We start from the raw sequence: 25,233 nt of genomic DNA, 5'->3' as shown, positions 1-25,233 counted from the left end.
TGCTCATCCCTCTCACTCCCCACCTCAGCTTAGGGCAGCTGCAGGCTTACGGTCACACTGCGGAGTCTCACCGTTCCCCGCACTTTCTCTCACTCCTCCTCCACAGCCACACATCCAGGCTGCTCCGCGGTCTCTGGGCTTCCCTCCCTCTGAGCTTCCCCCTCGTGCTGTTCCTTCTGCTGGCAACAGCCACCTGCCGAACCTGAAGGCAGCGTCTACTACCCCCGAGACTCCAGCTCCCAGAAGCCTCCCCTGAGAGGCCTTGCCCACCCTCTGCCCCATCTCCCCATGTGTGTGTGCCCTCGGCATGCTGCTCACGGGGCCAGGAGGACCGGCCACGCCTGCCCCACTCACTGTGCTGTGAGGGCCACAGAGCACCTTTCCCATGTTTGTGTCTATGCCCTGGAAAGTGTTCGGCACCCTTGAGGTGTTCAGAAACCATCACGTTTCATAAAGCGCATAGATGGGTTTCTTGTTTCCAAAGTCTGAAAGACCCCGCCCCTGTCACCTACCGTTTAAGAGCGGACACTTTTTTAGGAGACTTCTTCTTCAGCTTGGGCAGGGACCGGTCCTGCTCGAAGCCCTCGTTGTCCAGGAGCTGCCGCATGGCTATGTTGGCAAGCTGCTCCATGAGCTTGAAGGTCTCATTGATGTTGAGGAAGACGGAGAAGAAGTGCTCGCTGGAGCGCGTGCTCACCTTGATCACGTCGGGCAGCAGCAGCGTGGCGTTCTTCTCCAGCTGAGTGATGTCCACCCAGCGGATGACCAGCTTGGCTGCGCATGCGGGGGACAAGGCTTGGTCAGCCCCTGGCCCCTGAAAATCCCTCCGAGACACTGCGAGACCTCACACCCCCAACTCCCGGTGGCGCTGAACAGCTTCGCGTCCGGGTGCCCACGTCTGTCGTCATTGCGTTTGCTCATTACGGGACAAATTCAGACCACGTGAATCCTGAGTGCATCATCATCATCATCCGTTTACGTCCACGTCTACTACATCAGTCACACCTTCGGTGAATCTTTACTACTGGATGGCCATAGTTTTTACATATATTGAACTAAAGAAATTCACTTGTTGAATAGTTAAAAGACAAAGCTGACCCAGCCATAACTATAGATTTATTTTTTTTAAGAGTTGTCTTTGTGTTGTTGTTTTTTTTTTAAGATTTTATTTATTTATTTTTAGAGAGGGGAAGGGAGGGAGATAGAGAGAAACATCAATGTGCGGTTGCTGGGGGTCATGGCCTGCAACCTAGGCATGTACCCTGAGCGGGAATTGAACCTGCGACACTTTGGTTCGCAGCCCGTGCTCAATCCACTGAGCTACGCCAGCCAGGGCCACTATAGATTTATTTTTGCTATTTTTGACGTGGTGTATGAGCTCAGGGCGAACCTCGGGAGACTCTCCGAAGCTGCCCTCTGGAATTCGAGATGACTTACCTTCCCTGCCCATGAGAAAAGAGTAAAAGCAAAGGTGGTTGATGCTGAGGTACATCCAGCCCTGGCGGGGGACCTTCCCCTTCCAGTAGCTGCAGGAGTAGTAGTTGACCAGCTTCTCCTCCTCGGGCATCCCGAACAGCCGGTGGAACTTCACGATGGCCTCCTTAAACTTCTCCGTGTCGTCGTCCTCCTTGACGTCGTTGATTTTGTTGTACTCGGCAATGATGCCCTGGCGGGGAGGGGACAGGAAGCACACACCTGGGGTCACTATGGCGACAGCGGCTTTTTCCTGCGTGCTGTCCATGTTGCAAAGGAAAGGAACAGTTTCTAAGGCTAGAAGTTTTTTTTTTAAAAATGGAAGGATTGTTTTCAAAGGCAACCCCCCCAATTCTAAGCCAATGAACAAGTAGCATTTGTGTATAAAAAGACCTTCAAAATAACAATACAGATTTTATTATCTGTTCATTGGTGCTCATTGTTTTATTAAGTTCACTTAGGACAGAGCCCAGAAATTTATTTTACAAATGAGGAAATGTAAAGGTTTTGCTAGTTCTATTGATTTTCCCAGCTTATCATGATAGTCGTCTGAAAGGTCAATTTCTGCCCTTCTCAAAAAATCAACAAACATTTATCATGAGCGGACAAGGAAGGACGGACAGACAGACCAGAAGGCATGTCACTAACGGACCCTCGGCCCAAACCCCGCCGTCTCAGGGCCGTGCACAGCACCAGGGACCCTGGGGGGAAGGAACGAGCGGCTGTTCGGTCCTGTCAGCAGCTCGAGAAGCCACTTCGCCATCACCGATTCCTCGCACTTCCCAGGAAACTGGCTCCTACATGCAGCTCTGCGTACAAGTGCTCCCTGGACGTCCCCCTTTGACCGCGCGATCTCCGGACCCCTCTCTGCTCCTCTTCGCTCGCTCCGGTCTCAGGGCAGCACAGCAGGGCGCAGGCGCTCAAGCGCAGAAGCTGGGTAACCGCTGGGCTCTCCCTGACGTGACGAACCCTCCACGTGCCACCAACAGAAAACTGCGACTGCCTCGTCCCCTCGTCCCCGGAACCCCTGCCTCCGGGCTCTCCTGCTTCCGGTCCATCCGGGACGCCCCTACACATGTGTCTTCCTAACGCTTTTTCTGACTACAAAATTCTTAGGGAGAAAGTCCAGAGTGGTTCCCCACTGCTACCAGTCTAAACTCCAAAAGTCTACACCATCCGCATCTGGGGTCCACTGCTAGGCCCCTACCTGAAGGCAGAATAAGGGGAATAGGGAAGGGAGCGATGTGTCACACACAAATGATGCCCATGAGTTTTCAGTGGAAAACATTAAGTTCCGACTCTGATATCCAAAGGTCTAGGAAATAGCACATTCAAGAACGGTCATTTACATTTAAAGAGGAAAATGTTTTTAAATATGAGAAGATTTAAGAGAGCGGAGCACTGAGCAACAGCACTCTGAAATACCCTGGGGCCGAATCACTCACACGAATGGACCAGGCCTTGCGGACCGCTTTCACCCGGTGAGCACGGCAGTCCCCATAAAGCTCCGGTCCCCAGTGCCAGGAAACGCTTACATGACCAAGCACAGGAGACTGGCTGCATTAACTATGGTGCATGCACACATCATACGCAGCTTTAAAAAAAAATAAAGAACTGCCTTGGCTGGCGTAGCTCAGTGGATTGAGCGCGGGCTGCGAACCAAAGCATCGCAGGTTCGATTCCCAGTCAGGGCACATGCCTGGGTTGCAGGCCACGGCCCCCAGCAACCGCACATTGATGTTTCTCTCTCTCTCTCTCTCTCCCTCCCTTCCCTCTCTAAAAAAATAAATTAATTAAATCTTTTTAAAAAATAAATAAAAAATAAAGAACTAAAGGCAACCTAGGCCCCTGCATTGGACCATGGAACTAAAAATAAAAAATAAAAGGCCACAGAGTGGGAAAACTGGTAAAACCCAAGTAAAATCTGTAGACTGGGTAACAATGTCGCATCACTGTTACTGTGTCGGTGTCGGTAAATGTGCCGTGGTCGTGTACGAGGTCAACATTCAGGGAAGCTGAGCTCAGGGTCTATGGGAATTCTTTGCTCTGTCTCTGCCCTCTTCTGCAAACCTCAAAATAACTTCCAACTAAAAAACAGCACTATCAAAGTTAACAACCACTGCATGGACATTCTCTGCAGAGAGTTGTCCAGGAGTAACTGAGTGAGAGAAGCAAATGCAGAACAGCATGCCCGTAGAGCCTCGCGTGCAGGAGTTAAGGAAGTAAGAAAAGTACACGTACCTGAGTATTTGTACGACTTTTCCGTAAGCTCTACGTGATTTCCAACAGAAAAGTTTAACAGCGAAACAAAACACGCCCTACCTGTATTTTGCCTCTCACAAACGTGGTGATGTCGTTCTCGTTTTCAAAGATGGACAGGGTCTGCAGGAGATTCTGCTCCAGCCACTCCCAGTGCTCGGTGATTTCTTTTCTGAAACCACCTGTGTGAGTGTAAACATGATAATATTAAACGTCAGGTTTTAAAAGATCCCTAAAAAGCCAGGCTCACACCATCAATATTCAATGCAGCCAACGGAGAATATTGTTCCAACAGCTCTGCCTAATTTAAAGGCTTCCTCTCCTCCAGAGACGCACCAGGACACTTAAGGGGGTGGTAACCCAGGAGGAAGGACAGGAAGTCCTCACTTAATGCCATCAACAGGTTCTGAGACTTCACGTGAAATGGTGCATAATGAAACCAGCTGCATCATAGGCTAACTGACGTAAACGAGAGGGAAGATCCTATGGCATCTCATCAGTGCTGGAACGATGCTGCCCGAGGAGGACCTGCTGTGCTGGGTTTCGGTCCAGTCTGAGGCGGCGAGTGCAGAGACATCTGGGACACTCCCAGACCAGAAGGCAGCAGCACGCCCCCATTCCCATCCTGGATGGAGAGTTCAGCCCTCCCCGTCTCCGCTCTCCTTCCTACAACACGCACCTCACAGGGTCACGCAGATCCCGTCAGGACAGCAGGTTACAGCAGTGAAGCTGCGACGGCACGAGAGCGCTTTGGTGTGCCGCCGGGGCTCTGACGTAACCTCCTGCAGTGGGCAAAAAACGATCCTCGCTCCCTTTCAATTATGAATGAGAAGTGAAGATGGACGATTGCTGGGGAGCAGCAGCCCGGCTCTCATGGGCACAGCTGCTTTGAGATGTAATGGGATGAGGTCATCCCCACAGCTGCCCACCACGTCACTACACTTGGGCCAGCAATAAGCAGCCTAAGTCAACTCGCCGGGCCACCTCCGAACTGAACCCCCCTGGCCGTGCCTCGCGTGGCACCAGCGTGCCCTCCCGCCTGCCCCTGCTGCGCGTGAGGAGGGCGCTCTCGGATGAGGCCGTATGGACCCTGGGGTGAACTGCCTTCCCTTTTCTGGGATTATCAATGACCTTGCAGAAAGAGTGTCTTAAAATAAGTCAGCTTTCACAGATACAAACTGTACAGATATCATAGTCATTGTATCACAGATAGAAATTGCATGCACCATTCACTGCACGCAGAATTAAAGAATGATTTTGTGATTCCGCCGATGCACCCTTTAGGCCGCTCCTTAGATTTCCGACTTATCTTTTTATTGATTCTTCAAAATGGCTTCTCTCGGTTCTTGGTTACCAGTAATTCAGTATCTCTCAGAACCTCACTGATGCCCGACAGAGAAAGGTGGGAGACGCAGCTGTGTCTCCAGTGGCGCTCCCTCCGAGCTGTGGGAGAGAACTGAGGTCTCTCAGAGAATGAGGGGTTTCGGGCCCACTCTGTACGAGGAGACCCCAAACCAAACAGAAGCCCAGTTCATTTTCTTGTTCTTGAAGCCCAAACACCAAAACTGCCTGTTTGTGGAGAGGATGAAAAGTGTATCCCTGAGTGCAGAGCAGCCCTGTGAACACGCTGAACAGGAGGCTATCTGCAGCTCCCCTGGGTGTTTTTCACCCGTTCGGGCCACAGTCAGCCACACGGAAAAGCAGTCAGAGACTCTGGGCTGCAGGTCAGGGCAAGAGCTGGAAATCAGCGCGCCGGGCCCCCTCCCCTTCTGCCACCACCCAGTGGGCTGACTTGAAATATTTTGTTTACATCTCTCTCTGCCTCAAATTCTTTATATGCAAACTGGCAGTAAATGAAAAACACACAAACCAAAGAGCCCATACATCACCCAGAACAATGCAGTAAAAATCGCAAGGAATAATGTCTGCAGACACATTTCGGAAAGTGGAAGGCACTTTTCGGATGCAAAGGACAATGCTCATTTGGAATGTTTAGGGGATGAGTCATTTTGGAATTTGCCAGAGAGCTTTGAACCTTTTAGGCTGTAACATTTTAAATAGCCATGGGGAAAACTTTGTTTATAGACAAGGAAGGGTGCAGTATGCTTTTAAACGTTTTTGATGCTTATTTAAAACATTTTAAAACAGAGTGCACCCTTCCTTGTCTGTAAACTCACTATTGTCAGCAGCTGTGAACGGCTGTGATTGACAGGTGGAGTCGTGCCCAGGGCGAGTGCCGCCATGTGCCCCCCATGTGCCCCGCTGCCCCAACCGTACTTGGTGGCACCGTCAGATGTGTGCACCTTAGGACGGGGGCCCTCCTGGGGGCTCACAGGGCAGCTGCGCTTCTGCAGACCTGCCGGCACAGCTCCCAGAGGCGCCTTCCGGAGCTGGTTTTCACAGCTGCCCTGGCCCAGCCGGGCAGCCTGGCTGTTACTGGTGGTATGTCACCATGCTCTGCCCTTTGCCAGGCAGTCACACCAGGCACTTGACTTTTAAGTCCCTGTTCCACGGGTTGTGGAATCCAACCATGCACAGTTCGACCTCACTGTTCCTCCGTTGTCCTGGATGGACATGCACACCAGCTGTAAGTTCTCGTGCAGAACAGGCGTGCCTTCAGCTCTGTACAGGCTGCCCTCAGTTTTCCTCATGCACACATTCATGAAAGTACACGCCCCCCAACACACACCCCGGTAGAAACAGTACATGCGTGTATGTATTCATTCAACAAACATGTGCCTGTATCACTCACTTTTCATGGCACTGTAAGGTTGACATGGCTGATCTTGTACTGGAGTTCAACTTTACTGTCCACACTGTTCCTGACCTGTCGCCTTCCCTGTGGCCCCAGGGACATCCTGTCCCTGCCCCACTGCCCTCATCTCCACAATCCCCACCTTCTGTCACCCAGCACCGCATGCACCACGAGCTCTTCGGTCTACTTCTCGCTGCCGCAGACGTAAACCCCCACACTTCCACCTTCAATCCCCACCACTGCTCCCCCTCCAACCACCGCTGCTGTGCTGTTTCTCCTCTGTCCTCTGTCCCCTGCTGCTTCTCCCATACCCGCCGGCATCACATGAAAAGGCTGGCCTTTTGGAGCTATCACTGGCTGCTCACTGCCCCAGGCGGAGGGCACGGACTGGCGATGCATGTCTCAGCATCTGCCCGTCTGCAACTCTCTTAACTCTGGGCCTGTAGCTGGAACATCGAAGAGTCTGGCTACATCCAGACCTAAGACCCCAACGTCCCAGAAAACTGGTTTCCAGATAAGGAAGCATTTTGTGCACCATTGTAGAATATCATCATCCCCACATAGCGTTTGAGGAAAGAAAATGACATAAATGTCATCGGCCAATGGTAGTTTCAGGAATTAACTACGGATTCCCATCTATGCCCAAGAGGTAGTTCCAGGGAGAGTCACGGGAATGTGCCTTCTACACTGATATTCACTGTGCGAAGGCACTGTATCTTCTGAACGCTCCCCGAAGTGCACAGAGTGTAAAGGGGGACTAGTGTTTGTGGCACCAGGTCCTGGAGTCTGAAGTCCGAGCACACGCGTGAGGCAGAGCCGGCCCCCTCCCCCAGCAGACGGGCCAAGTTCTGAAGACTTTAATTTCCGAAAGTGGGTCTCCATTTCTGTCTGTTTCTCACCCCAGAACAAAGGGTCCACATTACCTGGGAGCCACAGAGCCAATGTCCTAGTGACAGTGTGGGGCTAGCTGTCACTTTCTTTAGGAACCAGCGAGGCTCTAACGGAGACATGGTGGAATCCTAAGTGTCCCTTGGAAACGGCTCTTTCATTTCTCCAGAAAACAAGCCGAGTGCAGCAGTACTTCAGGTCCTAGAACCCTTATTTTGTTACTGCTTTGAGTGAGATGCCAGGAAGCTCTTTCGCCCTGACTCTGAAAAGGGGTAGGTTTATTTCACCTGAAGTTTGAGCAAAATGTGTTGGGCGCTCGGAAGAGAGGGAAGGGCTTGGCTGTGGCCTTTCTGGAAAGGGCTCATGCACAGGGAGACACAGCGGGAAACACAGCGGCCCGGCTGCGCCATCCGCCGGAACAACAGGGTGAGCTGGCCCCGGGCACCAGTGCCTTCGGGAAGTCCGAGGCCAAGCACCTACCTGCTGGGGCCACAGCTAGACCAGCCCGGGATGAACTTGAGGTTGTTTAGAAATCAGTTTTGGAAAAACGAGAATCCAAGTACCATTGGGAGTGGGGTTTTTTTTTCCCTTTTCCTTTTCCTTTTCTCCTCCCCTCCCCCTTCTCCTCTTCCACCTCCTTCCCCTGCTCCTTCTTTTTTAAGAATACTAGCCAGAGGCCTTGAGCATGATTCTGGGCAAAATTTCCACATTTTCTATGATAATGAAAGGTACTAAATTGCCCTGAGTCTTATGTGTCAACCAGTTTGAAATGAATGTTAAATCACATAAACTGTACCGGAAATGAAAAGGAGAAGTACTGAGACGGACCCGTGAACTGGTTCTATCAGCGGGGCCCCTGAGGATGAAGAACACAGGCGAAAGGCCCCGCTCATGGGTGGTCGGTGGGCATTTCTTGGTGATGCATGATGAATTATGTTTTGGTTCTGTGACTGCAGCACTGAGTTACGAAGCTGAATTCCAGGGTCACTTAGACGGCAAGTTCTCATCGGGCAAGAATGTGTGTGCGCACACGTGCAGGTAGGTACTTGCGTGCACCTGCAAAATGAAAAGCCCCTCGCGACACAGCAGGAAACGAAACACAGCAAAACCAATCCCCTAAACCTCCCAGGGATGACAGAGCCACCCACCTAGTATTTTTCGGCGTCATGACAGGCTGCCTGGACCCCAGAGCTGATCCAGTTCTCCAGAGAACAGCACTTGAAGCTGCTTCAATGAAGGGAACCAAATGAAGGACTCGGGTATCCTATGGCCCTACCCAAAAATGACCTTAATCACAGGAATGATCCTTTTTAAGTTTTATGCCCAGTGAAGGCAAGAGTGACACCCCATACACTAGTGTAACAGCCAATGTCCCCAAAGTAGCCACAAAGCCACCAGGTACTCCCTACGCCCAGAAAAATGACAGACTTGTACGTGGAGAGGGCACGAGATAAAACCCAAAAACAAACTGGTGATTTAAAACATTTTTAGAAACAACAGGGAGCTGTGTTTTAAATATGTAAATTAAATTTAAATTTAATGAAAGCTATGATTATACGCAGGTTACAGATCACGGCCATGGTAATGCTGTCTATTACTTATCTGCGCTCATCAAGACCAGGCACCATGCTTTCACTTTATACACATTATTGATTCAGGGCCCGGGTATCAGGAAGACGGTTAGTATCACAGAATGGCTCAGACCGCAGACTTTGTCCAAAAGGTACGGCTGGTTTCCAGTCCCCACCCTGCCACATCCTAGCTTTGTGACTGGGGGCAAGTCACTTCACCTCTCTGGGCTTCCGATTCCTCATCCCTAATACAGAGGTAACAACACCTACCACGCTGGTTCGTGCTGGGGGTTAAAGAAGAACAACACAGGCCAAGTCCTTGGCACAGGCCTAGCACGTACAAAGCCACTAAATAAACAGTTACTTTTGTTATTCCATTATCATAAACAACAGAACACAAAGATCTCCTCTTAAAACGTCACGCAGAAAGTCTCTACTTGTGAGGGCAGCACACTCAGAAGTCAGCTGTTTCACACACACACACACACACACACACACACACACACACACACACACCAGCAGAAACCCGCACGGGGGCAAGGCCAGGCCCCACGGTGTGCGGACTGCACTGCAAGCGCCGCGGTAACTGAGAAGGGCGGGCCTGCAACAACTAACTCCTTGGGTGACTATTATGACAAGCGTCTCACGTAACTCTGCTTGTACTCTCTCACGGGTCACCACCAACCGCTGATAGCTTTATGGGCACTCTGAGAAAAGACAGGCCCGGGCAGCTCATCTGGCTACAGTGGGTGATGTGCTCATTTTCCTTATTTCACTTACGTGCCAAGGCCCGCCCCCTTCCCCCCACCCCACCCCACCTGCGGCCCCACCCTGAAGGGCAGAATGCAAATGCCTCTCTTCCTCGGGGTGCAACCTCGTGGGAAACCCTCCACACCTTACACGTGCGCGTGCGCAGTGACTCAGCAGCCCTGCCTCTGTAAGTGCGTCCCAAGGGGATAACTGGGGAAGGACTGTGTTAACAGGATATTCACTAAGTCGTTCAAGATGCAGCTCAATCGGGGGGAAACCCCTAGATTTCCAACAATGGTGTATTATTTAGTCAAATAATACACAATAAAATATTATCTACCTATTAAAGTTGACACTATAGAAACATATTTTACTGACATGGAAAGATAAAATGTATCTATGCGTACAGGACGGTGCAAAAGCAGGTTTGCAGTTGTTCGTGTGAAAATGATGTAATAATTAATACGGAATAATACACGAATAAACTGTTTCATGTACTCATAACTGCAAACCTACTTTTGCCCAAACCTGAGTGTATAGATACATTTTATATAATATAAAGTCTGGAATGTGATTTGTAATGTGGTATTATTTCTTCATTTTTTATTCTTTTTATCTATATTTTCTAATTTTCTGCAAAGAGCATGTACTGCTTAAAGAGAAAAGGCAAGTTCCTTTTTTTTGTTTTTTTTAAGCTGCTCCTTAAAGGATCCAGGACTAGCTCTTGAGGCCCACAGACCGAGGAAGGGTGATCGAATACTGACCACGCTTCACATCGTGCATCTCAGACGGGAGGCAACTGAACCGCCCCACGTTTTCTCCAGCTACAGCAGAGCAGGGGTGTCGAACTCATGTTCACGGGGCGGGGGGCCACATCAGCCTCGCGGTTGCCTTCCAAGGGCTGAAATAATTTTAGGACTGTGTATAACTGTAACTGCTCCTTAACTGTGAAGGAGTTGAAATTACATGCAGCCCTTGGAAGGCAACCGCGAGGCTGACGTGGCCCCCCGTGGACATGAGTGTGACCCCCTTGCTGTAGAGGAACAGCAGAAGCGGAGCCAATGAGCAGCCTTTAATTAAGTCCTGGGCCTGACCAGCTGCTGAGTGAAAGGGTGTTTAATCTTGAACACTACCAGCTTGGTGCTGCTCAAAACGCGCTGGCTGGAGCAGGGGAGCTCGAGAGAGTGGTCTCAGCCCCGAGCAGCACCCTGCCCGTGGCCACCTGCCTGTGAGAACCTGGGCAGCTCAGGCTGACCTGGGCCCTGCTCAGCTAAGGGCAGGGAGTGGGGTGGAGGCTGACGTGACTGACAGCTCTGAGACCAACCACCGCCCGGGCCCAGAGGAGCCTCTGGCACGGGAAAGAGGAGGGGAACTGAATCAGAGGGCAGCCAAGGCCCCGCTGTGTGGTCAGTGAGGTGTCCGCCAAACACGTCCCCACGATGCCATTTCCTGACCAGGCCCGTGGGAAGGCCAGACGTCCCCAGAGGGAACTGTCAACAGCTCCTCTGTCCTTCTGTTCGTACCTCCCTCCCCAGCTGTCCCAGGGCACCTCTTCAGACAATGGGCGTGTGCCCACGTGTTCACTGAGGCTGCGTAACACTCCTCACTCCGTCCGCTCTCTGGTAGGACCTCTAGTCCTCCTAACGGGGACAGCCAAGGGGGCTGCCTTTCACTTCAGCCTACTAAAGGCCGAGGAGGGTGAAGGACGGGCTCTCTCCTGCCTCCGGGGCTTTGAGTCCCAAACACCGGCCGCCGGGGGAGACCTGCAGCTGTTCGGTTCTCTGGTGAACCTCCCGCCCCAGGTGCAAAGCTGTCAGGCCACTGAGTCTCGGGGGAGGGGTGGGACTGTCGGCGCAGGACCAGCTCCACGAAGCGGGCTGCACAAAGTCCTGCAGTGCAGCTTCCTCCATGCTCTTCACGGTGAGAAGGATCATTTGCTGCACAAACCACTGAGCACGCTACAGTTCACGAGGCCTCCTTTGGGGCAGTGGGGAAAAGAGTCATTACGACACAGGAAGGTCTCCGTGTCGAGGAAATGCAAACAATCAACTTCTTCAAACTCATCCGGGCACAGGCAGTCAGAAGGTAACACGAAGAAGCACAGGAAAAGAATGTCTCACCACATAGCTTGCTCTCCCCACTCCTGTTCTGTACCGCTCACATCGCCCAGGGTCGGCCCGTTATTCCATGAGCGGCGAGAGAGGCAGGTCCACAGGCCTCCACCTCCTCGTCTCCCCGAGGCTCGGGTCTAAGTCAAACCACGTGCCTAGGGTTCCCCACGAAGGCCACGAGGTTCTTCTCCAGAACGTGGTCTCAGTGAGGACACTGCTCCCAGGCGCCCCCTTTAACTCAGTTCCCACCTGCGGAGGGTTCAGAAAACGCGGCAGGGAACCAGGCTGGGGAGCCCTCTGTGTCCCACGGGGCAGTGGGTGAGACTCACCGCTTCTGTGCTGAGGGCCTCTCCTACGATGAGTCGTGCAATTCAAGAAAATACATAAAGCTCCCCATAGAGTGCCCCACCAAATGCTAACTGTGTAGTTCATGAGAAAAACAACGTGAAAGCGACAAGCCGAAGGGTCAGCACATCAACGAACTCTTTGAGGTAACAGCTTCCGCTCTTAAAACCTTCTCAGGAAAGGGAGCCAGCAATCGGGGCTGAAACGGAAATCGATAACAACTAATGGGTGAACGGGACTTTCACAACGGCCGTCACTTCCGTGGAGCCTTCCACAGGAAATTCTGGAGCTATGCGTATGGGCAATCGATAGATTCAGAAGCGAAACCGGTTCTGGGTTTATTATAATGAGATCATGCAGTTATGACAGGCGGTACTTAATGTGAAAACCAAAGTGCATCTCTTGGTGGCATAAATTATGCCATCTGCCTTTACTGCCTTGTGCTCCTGAGCCTCAGCTCAGCAAACCACGGAGGAGTAACTCAGCTTTGGAGCTCTGGGCTCCTTCCCAAGGGAGCGCACGCAGGGTCGGCTTTGCAGAACGGCGAAGTCCCAGAAGTGGGCGGAGGAGTAGTAACGTCAGGCAGCAGGGGGGAAGGAAGGTGAGGGCTGAGGGGCTAGAAGAACGGCAGTCCCAGAGGCACAAACCAGCTGTGACATCCTCGTCCGTGTACACTCGCCAGGGGCAGCCAGGAGCTGAGAGGAGGGCGGGGAAATCAGGGCAGCTCCAGAGCCCAGAGGACCTCGAAAACCTCTGGGCACAAGTGGTGGATGGAGAGCAACAATGTATCAGTGTCCCTTCCACACCCCTGTTGAGCCACCGAGCGATTTAGTGGCTCTGATTTCTAATTTCCTTTCTTTTCATGTCTTCACTTGCTGGCTACAATGTCTAGTCTAACACTATTCTAGATAGCTTGCCAACTAAATGGGATACTTTTCCCAACCAACCAGCACAGGGTGCTTTCCCTTGCACAGTAGCAACCAAGTGTTTCACTTTGTGAACGGAAGGAACCGTGCAGAGGGCTGGCACACAGCCAAGGCTGTCTCGTTCGGGGTCCCAGCTCCCCTCTGCCTTTGCCCCTCCCTCTCGCCCCAGTCCCTACCCTTCACTCCAGGTGTTTTTCTCCCTGCCCCGAACCCCGATGTCATCCCTCCATTCACCAGGAAGCACAGTGACTGATATACCCACTGTTTCTCGTGGGGCTCTTGGCATCTCAGCCAGGATAACATTAAATACGGGATACGACTAATTTCGGGTGCTGTGGAATCCTCAAGGGGACACTACTAGGACACTCGAGCCCTCCAGCAGCCTGAAATCACAGCCAGATAACTCCCCCTACCTATGCAGAAGGCCGGCCAAGGTTCTGGGGTGTGGCCAGGAGCCCCACAATCAAATGGCACTGCACGGATCTTGCCCCCACTGGGCCTCGGCTGAGCACTTACTCTTGTTCTCAAGAGCCAAGACCGGATCTAATTACCTTCACATCTTTAGATACCAGCATAGCACCTCCTACCAAGCAGAGATCAATCTAAAAATTGAATGAAGTCAACTAAAAGAGCTCCCAGTGGCCAAAGCTGCAATGATTTGAGCAACAAAATACATAAAGTTGTACTAGGAGCCCCCGCTCAAGTACAGAACAAATGTTCATGATTCCACAGTGACAAAAATAGCTGAATAAACTAAAACTCCCCACTCTTTAAGTGTGGGCTGTGCACAGTGACTTCCTCCCAAAGAGGACAATATGGGAAGAGAAGAAAAAAATAACTTGACAGTAAAGAAACTCAAATAACACTACATCAAGCAGGCCAGGGAGGACATGATCTTGATCAGTCGTAAATCAAGTCGATAGTATGGGGCCTGTGATCGTCCTCACGAGAACCCACCCCCAGCCTAATCCCGCAATAAACATAGAATTCCAGTGAAACAACATTCTCCACTACACCTGACCAGCATCCTGGCGGGGTCGTCAGAAACGAGGAAAATCTGAAAGACTTCCACAGCCTAGAGGAGCCTAAAGAGAGACAATTAGCGTGCCCGATGAGCTCCTCGAACAGAAAAAAAGACTTCAGGTAGAAACTAAGGAAACCTAAATAAACGATGGACGTAGTAACAGTGTCTCCCTATCAGCTCATTCACTGGAACAAGCGCTCCATACTCAGGTGTGAATAATACGGGAAGCCAGGTATGGATGGGGAGGGGACTCGGGAGAGCTCTGCAAGCTACCCGTTCAACGTTTCTGTAAATCTCAAAGTGCTCTAAAAATAATAAAAACTATTAATAACAAAAAATGAAGTGGAGAAAAAAAAAGAAAGTTCGTTCCATGCCATTGCTTTTTCTATAGTTATTTGGAAAGCCACACGCAAACAAATGACGAAGACAATCCTGGCCACTTCGGGGTAGCCGTTCCCGGGAAGAGATCCGATGGCAGCACGATCGTTTGCCACCCTGTCGAGCACAGCGCAGTGTCACAGAGTATCAGCAGGGGAAGGCACCAATCCCTCCTCAGGAGGAAGTCCTGTGCTAGGAGCATAAGCCTTACTTAGTCCCGCCCAAATATTCTGTGTGTTCCTCCTCCTTTCCCAGCTTCCTCTGAAGTGACCTTGGGGCCACGGGGCTCGTTCTAGCCAGTGGAGTGACAATGCAGTGACACCTCTGGGCCAAGGGAGGTAAACACAGGTGCGCCTCCACCTCCCACTTGTCCCCTGTGGGCTGGCCCTGGAGGCTTTGTGCCCCAGAGGGTGTCACGACCGAGGGAAGAAGCCACAGGACCCAAACAAGACTTGGTCAGAGTGAGAAAGAAACCCCCGCTTCTGGTGTTAAGCCATTGAGATTTGGGGGTGCATCTGTTGAAATAGCGATGGTCACCTGCCCTAAAAAACCAAGGGACTGCGTTCCACCAATAAACGCTCCTTCCCTCTTAATGGAACATCGTTCATGGCAACGTGTCTCTGTAATCCCAAGCACTGCTACTTACCACAGGCGATGGTCCAGTAGACCAGAGAGTCTGGAGTCTGGTACAGGATTCGGAAGGGAGCGACCCGGGCGCTGGAGTCCAACACGACATCCAGGGTACCCACCAGGAGGCCTAGGGGCAGGAAGGAGGGAGAGATGGGTAAGGGTGCTCAGTGCCTTCCCGTTCCGGGGGCAGGGTGGGCACTCCACTCTGACCTCCACTTGGAGTGCATGCGTACGAAGGGTGCCCTGGGGACGGAACTGGTGGTGCCTGAGGTGCGGCAGGGAGGGCGGAAGGCCCCCGGCCTCCCTGGCTTGGCCCCACGGGAAATAAACGGCGCAGCCCGGGGCGCCCAGCTCAGCGCCTGCCCCCCTAGCAGGCTTTTCGAGAAGGTCTGCTGAATCCGAACCACACGTTTTTCTGAAACTGTCACCACCACCATCTCTTGATGTGTCCTGTTGAGGGTTGGTTCTGACCACACCGAATGACACCTTGAAATGCACCATGCCATTGCAATTCACCACCTTCTGGTGGCAGTCTGCGGTCAGGGACAGAGCTACGGATGCGTCCACCAGAGTCCAGAAGAGCTCAGTTCCGGCTCGGACTCTGTTGCAACCAGCTCTGTGGTGTGGACAGGCCATTTAACTTCTCGCTGCTTGCACTGCCTCGGTTGTGAAGGGTGACCGTAGGAGCACTTGCCTTTCGGAACCACGCTTGTTAATCAAGAACCCCGAAGGCGGTTAACAGGGGGAGGTCCTACAGTTGTCCCTGGTCTTCGTCCAAGGACAGGAACCCACTTAGGTTTACTCCCAACCACAGTGACCGTGACCTGACCGAAGCACACCAGCAAAAACAACTTTCGGCCGAAGTGGAAGCAAAGGCATTGGTTTGCGCTGGACTGTATGAAGTACACGAAGAATAAAATCCCTAGAGCCTGCAGAGGCTTCCGAGAGACAGATTTCCACACAAGGCCACCCACGTGGGCATCTCTGTTTTCTGTGACTCAGGTTTTCTGCAAAGACCTCTAGTGACACTTCGCTTACCTACAGGCGGAAAAGTGTGTTCCAGGAAAAGCAGGTGAGTGCCAGCGGAACCGGACTTCCTCTTGTGTCGGCTAGAAGTACACATGCATCCCCCACGGTACCTGGGTGTTTCTAACACTTCCCACTTCTGCTTCAACCACACGGGGGGAATAACGTGCCCCCCACACTGGAAGTGTCCCATGGGCCGGTTCTAAGAGGCACAGACTTCAGTCTGGGATCAGGGAGGTGCCGCTGAGGATTGGCTTAGGTGATTCAATGAGCCTCGGAGGATGGCGTCCTGGGAGATACAGGTCGTCCAAGGGAAAGTGCGGCTCTCTGGGCGCAGCAACCGACAGAGGCAGACCTGGCGCCAGAATTCTCCACCCTCGCCTCTGCCACGGCCCACCTTTCAAGCCCAGCTCCCCGAGCCGCAGCTTTTCCCTCCCGAATGCCTCACTGGGCTCCTGTACTCCGTAACACCGACGAGGGAAGACCTCCGAAAAGGTCCAGTCGACCTGCACATCTTGATCACCACAAATGTCCCCCATTAAAGTCCACCTTCAGGGGCTTCCGGCCAGCGTGGTGGCACGGGCAAGCACGGCACTCGCCTCCTCCCACAACCACAGCTGAACTGCAGAACCGCCACCCTTGAGAACCGCCTGGAATGGGGCAGAAGGGAAGCCCTACAGGCCAGGACGCAGAGAAGGCGCCACACTGAGACGGACAGGAGGGGCGGGGACTCAGAATGGGCTGGCCACGCCCACTCCCGAGCCCCGAACTTGGCTCGGAGCACGGTGAGTTCTGATCCCATGTTTGATGAATGCAGGAGTTAGCTATTATTTTTCAGTGACCGTTGACCGTCAACATTCATTGATTTAGTTCAGGTGTACAGAAGAGTGGTTAGACATATGATTTACGAGGTCCCCCCGATAGGTCTAGTACCCACCTGGCACCAGAGGCAGTTATTAGAATATTAGTGATTACATTCCCTAGGCTACACTCGACATCCCCGGGACTATTCTGTAGCTACCAGTTTGTAGAAGTTAGATATTTTTTGAAAACCAAAATAATTCTTTATTGCTGTGCCACCCAACCTCTAGGAATGCAAGAGGTCAGAACGCTGGGGAGGAGGAGGTGCCCCCCCCCCACGTCCTCTGCACACCCAGCACCAGGAGAGGGGAAATCTGGCTGGGAGACTCCAAAAAGAGGCCGCGATCGGGATTTTCTTAGAAGTCCTATTACTCATACGTCTGAAACGGCTGTCAAAATACCGCATCTTGCATCGCTCCCACACAGAGTGTTGTTGTAGCAGCTGTTCTAATCAGCTATTTCGGGTGTTCAACAATCTCTGATTGCTGGAGATAACTAAATCAAATTACGGCCTTCCACAGCACTCTTCTCTGCAGCTACCTATTACATTAGTTTGGGGGCATCTTGCAACATAGAAGCGCTGTTTCCAGCGAGGTTCAGAAAACGCTCCGCAGCACTCGCACAGCGCGGCTGGCCACCCGGCCGGGGGCCCCAGGGAGTGTGTGGTGCACAGGGAGCCACGTCTCCATCCTGGGCAGCACCGTCGGGGGTGGGGGGGCACGTCAGGAGAGGGTTGGACACATGGGAGCGTGCCCATGACAAAGGCCAACCCATCTACTGATGGTTCTGGAGTAAGTCAGGCTGCAGCGGACAGAATCCTGGAGGTCTCCTGACCTCCCTCCGTTCCCTCGGCCTTGCAGCCGGTGGGAGATGAGGCCCGATGTACAGAGGTGAAGCCAGGGCGGCCCAGGGAGTGGCCTTGGCCTTGGCCCAGACTGACATGGAAGCAATAACAGAGCCTCTCAGAGACGGCTTGGTTGCGTGCCATGCGTTACTGTTTAATGAAAACCACGGGGAAATATTGGAAATTACAAAACATACGTACCCCCTCCTCTAACTTTAACAGCTGGTCTTACCACCCCCCCACCTCCTCCTCCTCCTCAACTCGCTTCCCTCTCTCCCTTCCCCATTCTCAAGTGGTTTCGTGTTCTTCCCACCCGGGTCCTTATCCTTCCACTGACTCAGCGTATGTGTACGAATGTAGATTTAACAAACACTGATGTGTATTTTAAAGCTTACATTAATGACAAAGAGTAGATTCTGTTCCACAACCTATTTTCCTTACCCAGTTAACAAGTGTGCAAAATTTACCCAAGCTGATTTATTCATTTTAAATGTTGTGTAGTATTTCACAGTACAAATAGACTGTTACTTCTCTGTTTTTCTAAAAAAGGACATTTGGGTTTATCTCCAAGTATCTCCTTTATAACTGGTCCTTAAGCAAGTGAGCATGTTTCTTTAGAACAGAATGAGTGGGCCACAGGGTGAGTACATTTTTAAACCTCATTAGATACGACAAAGCTGCTCTCCAAAGGGATTGTGGCAACGTACATGCTTACCAGGCGAGCGAGAGAATCTGTTTCTCCCTGTCTCCAGCACTTAGTAGTGCCAATTTTGTTTTTGCCAATCTCCAGAGCGGGAAATGTTATCTACTTGTTGTTTGAATTTGCATTTCTCTAATTATTCATGAGTTTGAGTGTCCATTTCTTGTTTATGGGCCATTGCAGTTTCCTGTTCTGTGAGCTATTGTCTTTCCTATTGCACTTGATTGGAAATGTTCTTCCTTTCTTCTCCTTCTGGCAAATGTCTATGCCCCTCAATGTCAAGGTTAAGGTCACCTAATGTATTTGTTCCACTTAATTCCAACACTCTTCCCATCCTCTCAACATTCAACCTTCCAATCACCTGTCAATTAACCGCTCCCCTCTCTGTGATCTGTCTGCCACTTTGCACTACACACACACACACACACACACACACTATCACATCATTTCCTTCTGGAGCAACAGGGGCAGTTTCCTCCCGCCAGTCTATGAGCTCCTTGAGGGCAGACGCAGCTTATTCATCCTCGCGCCACAGGACCCAGCATACCACAGTAAGTCCTAGCGAACTGGCCTTACATGTTAAAATTGTGTAAGAATCTCACAATGAATGGAGACCAAGACCTGAGAAGAAGGTTGGAAAACCCCACCTCAGAGACTCAGAGGTAATTCAGACCAAACTCACACGTGGAACTTCGCGCTGTGGGAAACCAACTTCTCTAGTTTCAGAAGTCATTTATCAGTATAGTGATCTGCAATTGTCAAAAAAACAAAACAAGAAAACCCGCAGGTTTAATTAACCAATTTAAATCCGTACGTCCCAGACACAGTTCGGTAAACCAGTTTGCACACCGCCGGCCAGAGGACCAGGCAGGAGGTTCCAGAAACTGTCTCATGGGCACAGCCATGAGGGGCGTGCTGGGGTTGCCGGGCGAGGGCTAGCCGTGTCCCTGTGAATGCACGGAGTTGCAGTGTCACCACGAACAAAGTGAAGGCACCCACGGGCTACTGCAGGCCAGCCACGGCGCCACCGTGCGCAGGAGAGGCACGGGCAATGGCTGCGCCCTGCGTGAGGAGGAGGTGCAGGCGCGGGAGGCTTGTGGGGAGAGGTGGTGGGCCTGGGGCTGCCAGCACGGAGTCTCTCTCAGTCATTCTCCGGTATGGGGACTACGGGCCTCGTGGGCAGAGGCCGCTCCCAACAGCGAGGTTCTCCCTTCAGTGCAGAACAGACGGGGAGACTGGGAGACGGGAAGCACATCCTCCACCCCCTGGACCACGTTTCTCTAGAAGTGGTTCCTCCACTACCACTGCGCAGGGAGCCGACCAGCCCCAACACGCTCCCTTCTGCAGCACTGCAGACCAGTGTCTGCTCAGGGGTCGCTGCTGTTCATGCTTCTTCTGTAAGGACCCAGACAGCTGGAGCCAGAAAGGACAGAAGAGGCCATAACGTTCCTTTCTATTTTCCATCCCAAAAGATAAGCACTGGCTGGATTTACTGCTAAGCAAACAGAAGACTGAAATCTGAAGAACATTCTGTCTGCTGAGCTTTTGTCATGCAGCCAATCAGTGCGGCTCAGATCTCTCCCAGGCTCCCCACCGCAGGCCCAGGAGCTGCCCGGGTTACCCTGTGGGCCAGGCCCTTAAAGTCACACACACACCTCCTCCTGCAAAGGGGAGGGGGCAGCTGGGATTGACGTTTCTCTCTGGGCCAGTGTCTGAGGAAGAACCATTAAAATATTTTCTTTCTCTTGTACCCCAGGTAGGACCAGCTACACAATTTGCAAGACTCTGTACAACATGAAAACGCAGGTCGTCAAAAACTCGTTAAGAATTTCAGGACAGCCACAGAACACTCCACTAAGTCTGGGGCCCTTCCACAAAGCGCAGGCCCCTGTGCAACAGGCTGGGTCACACACCCAGCAGGCTGACCTTGAGCCCAGCAGTGCCACGGTGACGTCACCCCCACAGACAAGCTGTTGTTTTCAGACCTTGGTCAGGAATTCAGGTCTGCTCTGAAACAGACCAATAAGGACACCGGACTGAATATATTCAAAGAACACTCCAAGCACCTGTGTGATCCAAATCCTCAAACAAGCCCTCTTCGGGAAGAGGAAGGTAGACGTGTTTTTGTTACATTTACCGCTGCTGCCATTTAAGTTACAGGAAGGCTATGATTCTGATCTTGTCTCCACGTGCAGGTCTGAAAACCAGACGACACTGACGGCTCAGGGCCGGCCAAGGTCAGCCTGGATGGGGCGGGTGGAGGAGCCCTTGCGGCGCTGGTCGGGGTAGTGAAGCCCACCACCTTCCCCCAGAGGTAAACCTGGACGCCCTCAGACCCCCTCTGTGGGTCAGTGTTTGCAGGAGCCGCGTGCTGCCCACAGCTGGGGAAGTCTCCTTTCTGCCCTCTAACTCATGGAACCTTCTCCACAATGGAATAATAGTATGGAACAGAAACAACTGTGAACTTTAAATTACATTTAGGAAATGACCTAGAATGTCTAAGTGAATTAGAGCACATCTCTATAATGATACGTAGACATTTATAATCATGTCCTCGAATAATCATTTAATGATGTGGCAAAATGCATGTAGGATGTTATGTGACAAATGCACAAAACTATAACTTCTATGTGATCACAATCTGCCAAAATATAAGTGTAATGTAGCTATATTACAAATTATAATATATGTATTATTTTTAAAGAGTATAAAAATTGCCCTGGCTGGCGTAGCTCAGTGGATTGAGCATGGGCTGCGAACCAAAGCATCACAGGTTTGATTCCCAGTCAGGGCACATGCCTGGGTTGCAGGCCACGGCCCCCAGCAACCGCACATTGATGTTTCTCTCTCTCTCTCTCTCTCCCCCCCCTTCCCTTCCCTCTCTAAAAATAAATAAAATCTTTAAAAATTAACATATTCGGTGTATTCTTAATGACTGGCATACCCCAAAATCCAAAATGTTAATTTTATTTTCTTCTGCGTTCTCAAAAATTTCTCCAACGGACATTCAATCTTCTACTTTGCACTTTCTCGACTCAGGGAGACAGCGTGCCATGGAGTAAACAGATAGCTACTGTGTTTACACCAAAGCTGATGCTTCCCTTCAGATAACCACGGGTTAGTAGAGCCCGTCACGGGCAACAGACAGAGGCAGGAATGTGCAGGGCTGAGGAGCGACCGCGGGGGCCGCAGGGGCTGAGAGGGGATGGCGGGAGCCACCTCCCTGGGCTGCCTTGCTTCCTGCCAGCTTCCCAGGCCCAGTTCCAGCTCCCCCAGATCTTAGCCCCCAAACCAGGCCCTTGAGTCTCTGTTCCTTCCAAAAAAAAAAAAAGCAAAACAAAACAAAAAAGCAGCTTCCCGTTAACATCCTAACTGACCCCTTTGGCTCCACCTAAGAGGGGCTCTGAGTAAACACCCCCTTTTGGAGGACAGGGAGACACGTGTTATATAACGAAGCACCAAGGCATTAACAACAGTTTAATAATATGCTTTCCAGCCTGGCATCCAAATATTCCAGAACGGATATAAATAGCGGCTGCAGAACTGTAATTAAGACAACCGTGCTATTTACAAGGGAGAGACTCAGCAGCAGCCCGGCTGGATTCCTGGGAGTCTCGCCTGACCTTACCCCACTTGGAGAGCATGAAACTCCCCTCGCATCCCCCCTTCAGAAGAATCACAGTTCTAGCTTAGCCCGAAGTCACCGGATCAAACGACGGGATGTTTCCCGGAGACATGTCAACCCTGCAACAGATGAAGGGAGAGCAGCCTTCACCTGAGGGCCGGGTCCGGTCCTTAAAGGGGAAATGGAGCTGGGGGGACCTCACAGCACAGAGGAGTCGCGCGGCACCAATAAGAGGCGGATGCCAAACAAGAGGGCAAAGATGGTTTGGCTGCAACAGCAGGTGCACAGAGGCAGGGAAGGCCCTCGTTTTTGTCCGTTGCCTGTTATTTACATAGACTGAGAAACGTTAAGTGTTTCTCAATACAGGTAAACACTCTGCAAACACAGATGAGTCCCTTCTGTAACACATTAGATCCAATCGAGATTTCCTAAAACATAGTTCAGGGATGGCCTAGAAATAGCTTGTGAACTATTCTGAAAAAAAAAAAAAAAAAATCACTGATGGATGGAGAAAAGGATCACTGGTGATAACAAAAGCAGTACCCCGGGGCAGGGGCTAGTCATTTCCAAAAAACTGTTCTTTTTTCATGTTACCAGGGGTGTCCAACCTGCAGCCCATGGGCTGCATGAGGCCCAGGGTGGTGATGAATGTGGTCCAACACAAAATTGTAAACTTACTTAAAACATTATGAGATTTGTTTTTGCTTTTGTTGGCGTTTGTGGATTTAACGTGTGGCCCAAGGCAACTCTTCCTCTTCCAGTGTGGTGTGGAGACGCCGAAAGGCTGGACACCCCGCGACAATGCCGGGCGCCACAGACAGAGGGCAGTGTGACACCCTATGGTCTGACCACAGCTATGGCGCTGACTCATAGACCTACAGCTAGAGACTGATGAGCCAAGATGAAATATGTGGTGAATTACTTTTATATTATTATTTTATTAACAAATGGGGGACACAGAAATAATGAAGATCTCGTTATATTTCTTGCACTTTGAATTACATCTTCTGTGTCTAGCTCCTTAATCTCTAAGGAAAATAACATGCACACACGTGTATACATACATATGCGCACACACACATGCTACAACATGCCACCTCATTTAAACTCAGGGTACAGTAGTGGGGGCTCTAAAAAGACCCTCACACTTTGGTTCCTCTCTTGGGATGTAATGAAACACAATGATGCAACAAGAAATAAGATTACGTCGTACTTTAACACTTTTTAAAAAGACAATTGCACGAAGAATTCCTTGTATGCCAGTGTTGCTCACCCAGCAGTCTCTGAATAAACATCAGAGTTTCGCTCTGTCCCTCGGACCCTGCTCAGCGCCCCCTATCCCCCCACTCCCCACAGCATCTGCTCTCTGAACCCAGACAACGCAGACAGCTGCCCCCGCCGTCCTCCCTGTGACTTGTGTTAAGGTTGGGGAAGGGGAGGCGAGGGAAAGCCTAAGTTGTTGTTTGCTTTTGATTTTCCAGTTACAAAGGAACAAAGAATAAAATTAATGTTTTATTTCTTAAAAGATTTTATTTATTTTTATTTTTAGAGAGGGGGAGGGAGGGAGAAAGAGAGGGAGAGAAACATCAATGTGCAGTTGCCTCTCGCACGCTCCCCTACCTGGGGACCTGGCCCATAACCCAGGCAAGTGCCCTGACTGGGAATTGAACCTGTGGCCCTTTGGTTCACAGGCCGGCACTCAATCTACTGAGCCACACCAGCCAGGGCTTTTTCTTTTTCTTATAAGAAAAAATATAAATATGTACGTCAGGAGATAATGGGTGACATTTGCCTGATCTTTGCTTGCCTTTGTGCTGGTTCTTGAAAAATTTTCCTTAGAACAGCAAAACTCCCTTTTTGCAAAAGTTTTAGGGCTTCTGATCCTTACTTCTCATTTCCCTAAATGGACCCTGAGGACAAACGGGACAGGGCCACCCCGTAGAGTCTATGCCCAGTGCCTGAGGCCCCTGTCCTTCCCAGAGCCCAGTGGATAAACCACAACAACCGCACACTTTCACAATGAGCAAGCCCAATCGCTTGGGAATTACCGACATGCACATTTCAAATTATTTCCGAAAAGACCATCAGGGAAGCCCCTAGAAAAACTAATCTTTAACATTCAGATGGTTGCACTGGTCCAGTTCCTTGATGGAAACAGGGATGTTTCTAACACGGCAGGGCCAAGTGGTGGGTTCAAGTTCCCCCTGCCCTGCTTGGGAGCTGTGTGACTTCAGGCAAGTCACTTAGCCGCTCTGAGCCAAAAGTTCGTGTCAGAGATGGATGATTTGTCTTCTCTGCCAGTTTCCCAGAGTTGCTGGGAAAATCAGATGACATACTAGGTATGGAATTGCTGCATGAACTGTGGAGTGTCTTGCCATGCAATGTATCTAGTTTTGTTTTGTTTTGTTTTTAATGTTTAATTTCAGAGCAAGAAGCTTTAGGTCATACACTTCCACCTGCTTGGACTGCAGGGGAGAGTCTCAGTATTAGAAGAAAGATTGCTTGCCAAGGTAAGTCACTGTTCAACACAGCCAAGACCATTAATATCTTCACCCAGTCTGAACTTAGGTCAGAGATCTGTACATGCCCCAAAGAGATCATTCATCTATCATTCACACATTCATTCGTGCATCCCTCCAGCAAACATTTGCATAGCGACTTCCCACACAGCTGGGGTCTGGCTGCGACCACGTTCTCTTGATCTTAAACCTGTGGTTTAGTGGAGAGTCACTAGTCTGGGAAATAACACGTGAGAGATAACACTATGGTTCTGACAGTTTTTACAAATGATACCATTCTGAGCCTTTCATTCTTCAACTATTATTAAAACAAGTAAACCGTTATTTTCTTCTCCGTGCTGCTACTTATTTATATTTTACTTCGAACAGACTCTCAGCGCCCTTCGTCTGAAACGTCTCTCTCCACTGGCGTCCCCACTCCCTGGGTGTGCCTCCTCCCCCCACCTCCTCTCCTTCCCAGAACTCTGGGTTCTGCCTGCAACGCTCCTCCCTGCGCACTGAACTATACGGCTAATTACTCTTCAGGGTTCTCTCGCGGAATCTCTCCT

The 25,233-nt window shown here is 51.0% G+C and overlaps 1 protein-coding gene across 1 annotated transcript in view; it reads right to left on the bottom strand.

Moving 5' to 3' along the window:
* The window catches only part of TBC1D9 (TBC1 domain family member 9), a 75,234-nt gene that overhangs the window by 29,209 nt on the left and 20,792 nt on the right, over positions 1–25,233 (bottom strand). Inside the window, exons 2-5 of the mRNA XM_045830992.1 lie at positions 15,127–15,237; positions 3,796–3,914; positions 1,438–1,666; positions 513–774 (exon numbers count right to left, since the gene is read on the bottom strand). Of these exons, the coding sequence (XP_045686948.1) occupies positions 513–774; positions 1,438–1,666; positions 3,796–3,914; positions 15,127–15,237 (721 nt within the window). The remainder of the gene's footprint in view (positions 1–512; positions 775–1,437; positions 1,667–3,795; positions 3,915–15,126; positions 15,238–25,233) is intronic.

The sequence above is a fragment of the Phyllostomus hastatus genome, unplaced genomic scaffold (genome assembly GCF_019186645.2).
Source record: "Phyllostomus hastatus isolate PE091 unplaced genomic scaffold, TTU_PhHast_1.1 phas_contig_159, whole genome shotgun sequence".
Taxonomy (NCBI): Eukaryota; Metazoa; Chordata; class Mammalia; order Chiroptera; family Phyllostomidae; genus Phyllostomus; species Phyllostomus hastatus.
Note: the sequence above shows the minus strand (reverse complement) of the source record. Positions and strands in the feature narration are given on the sequence as shown.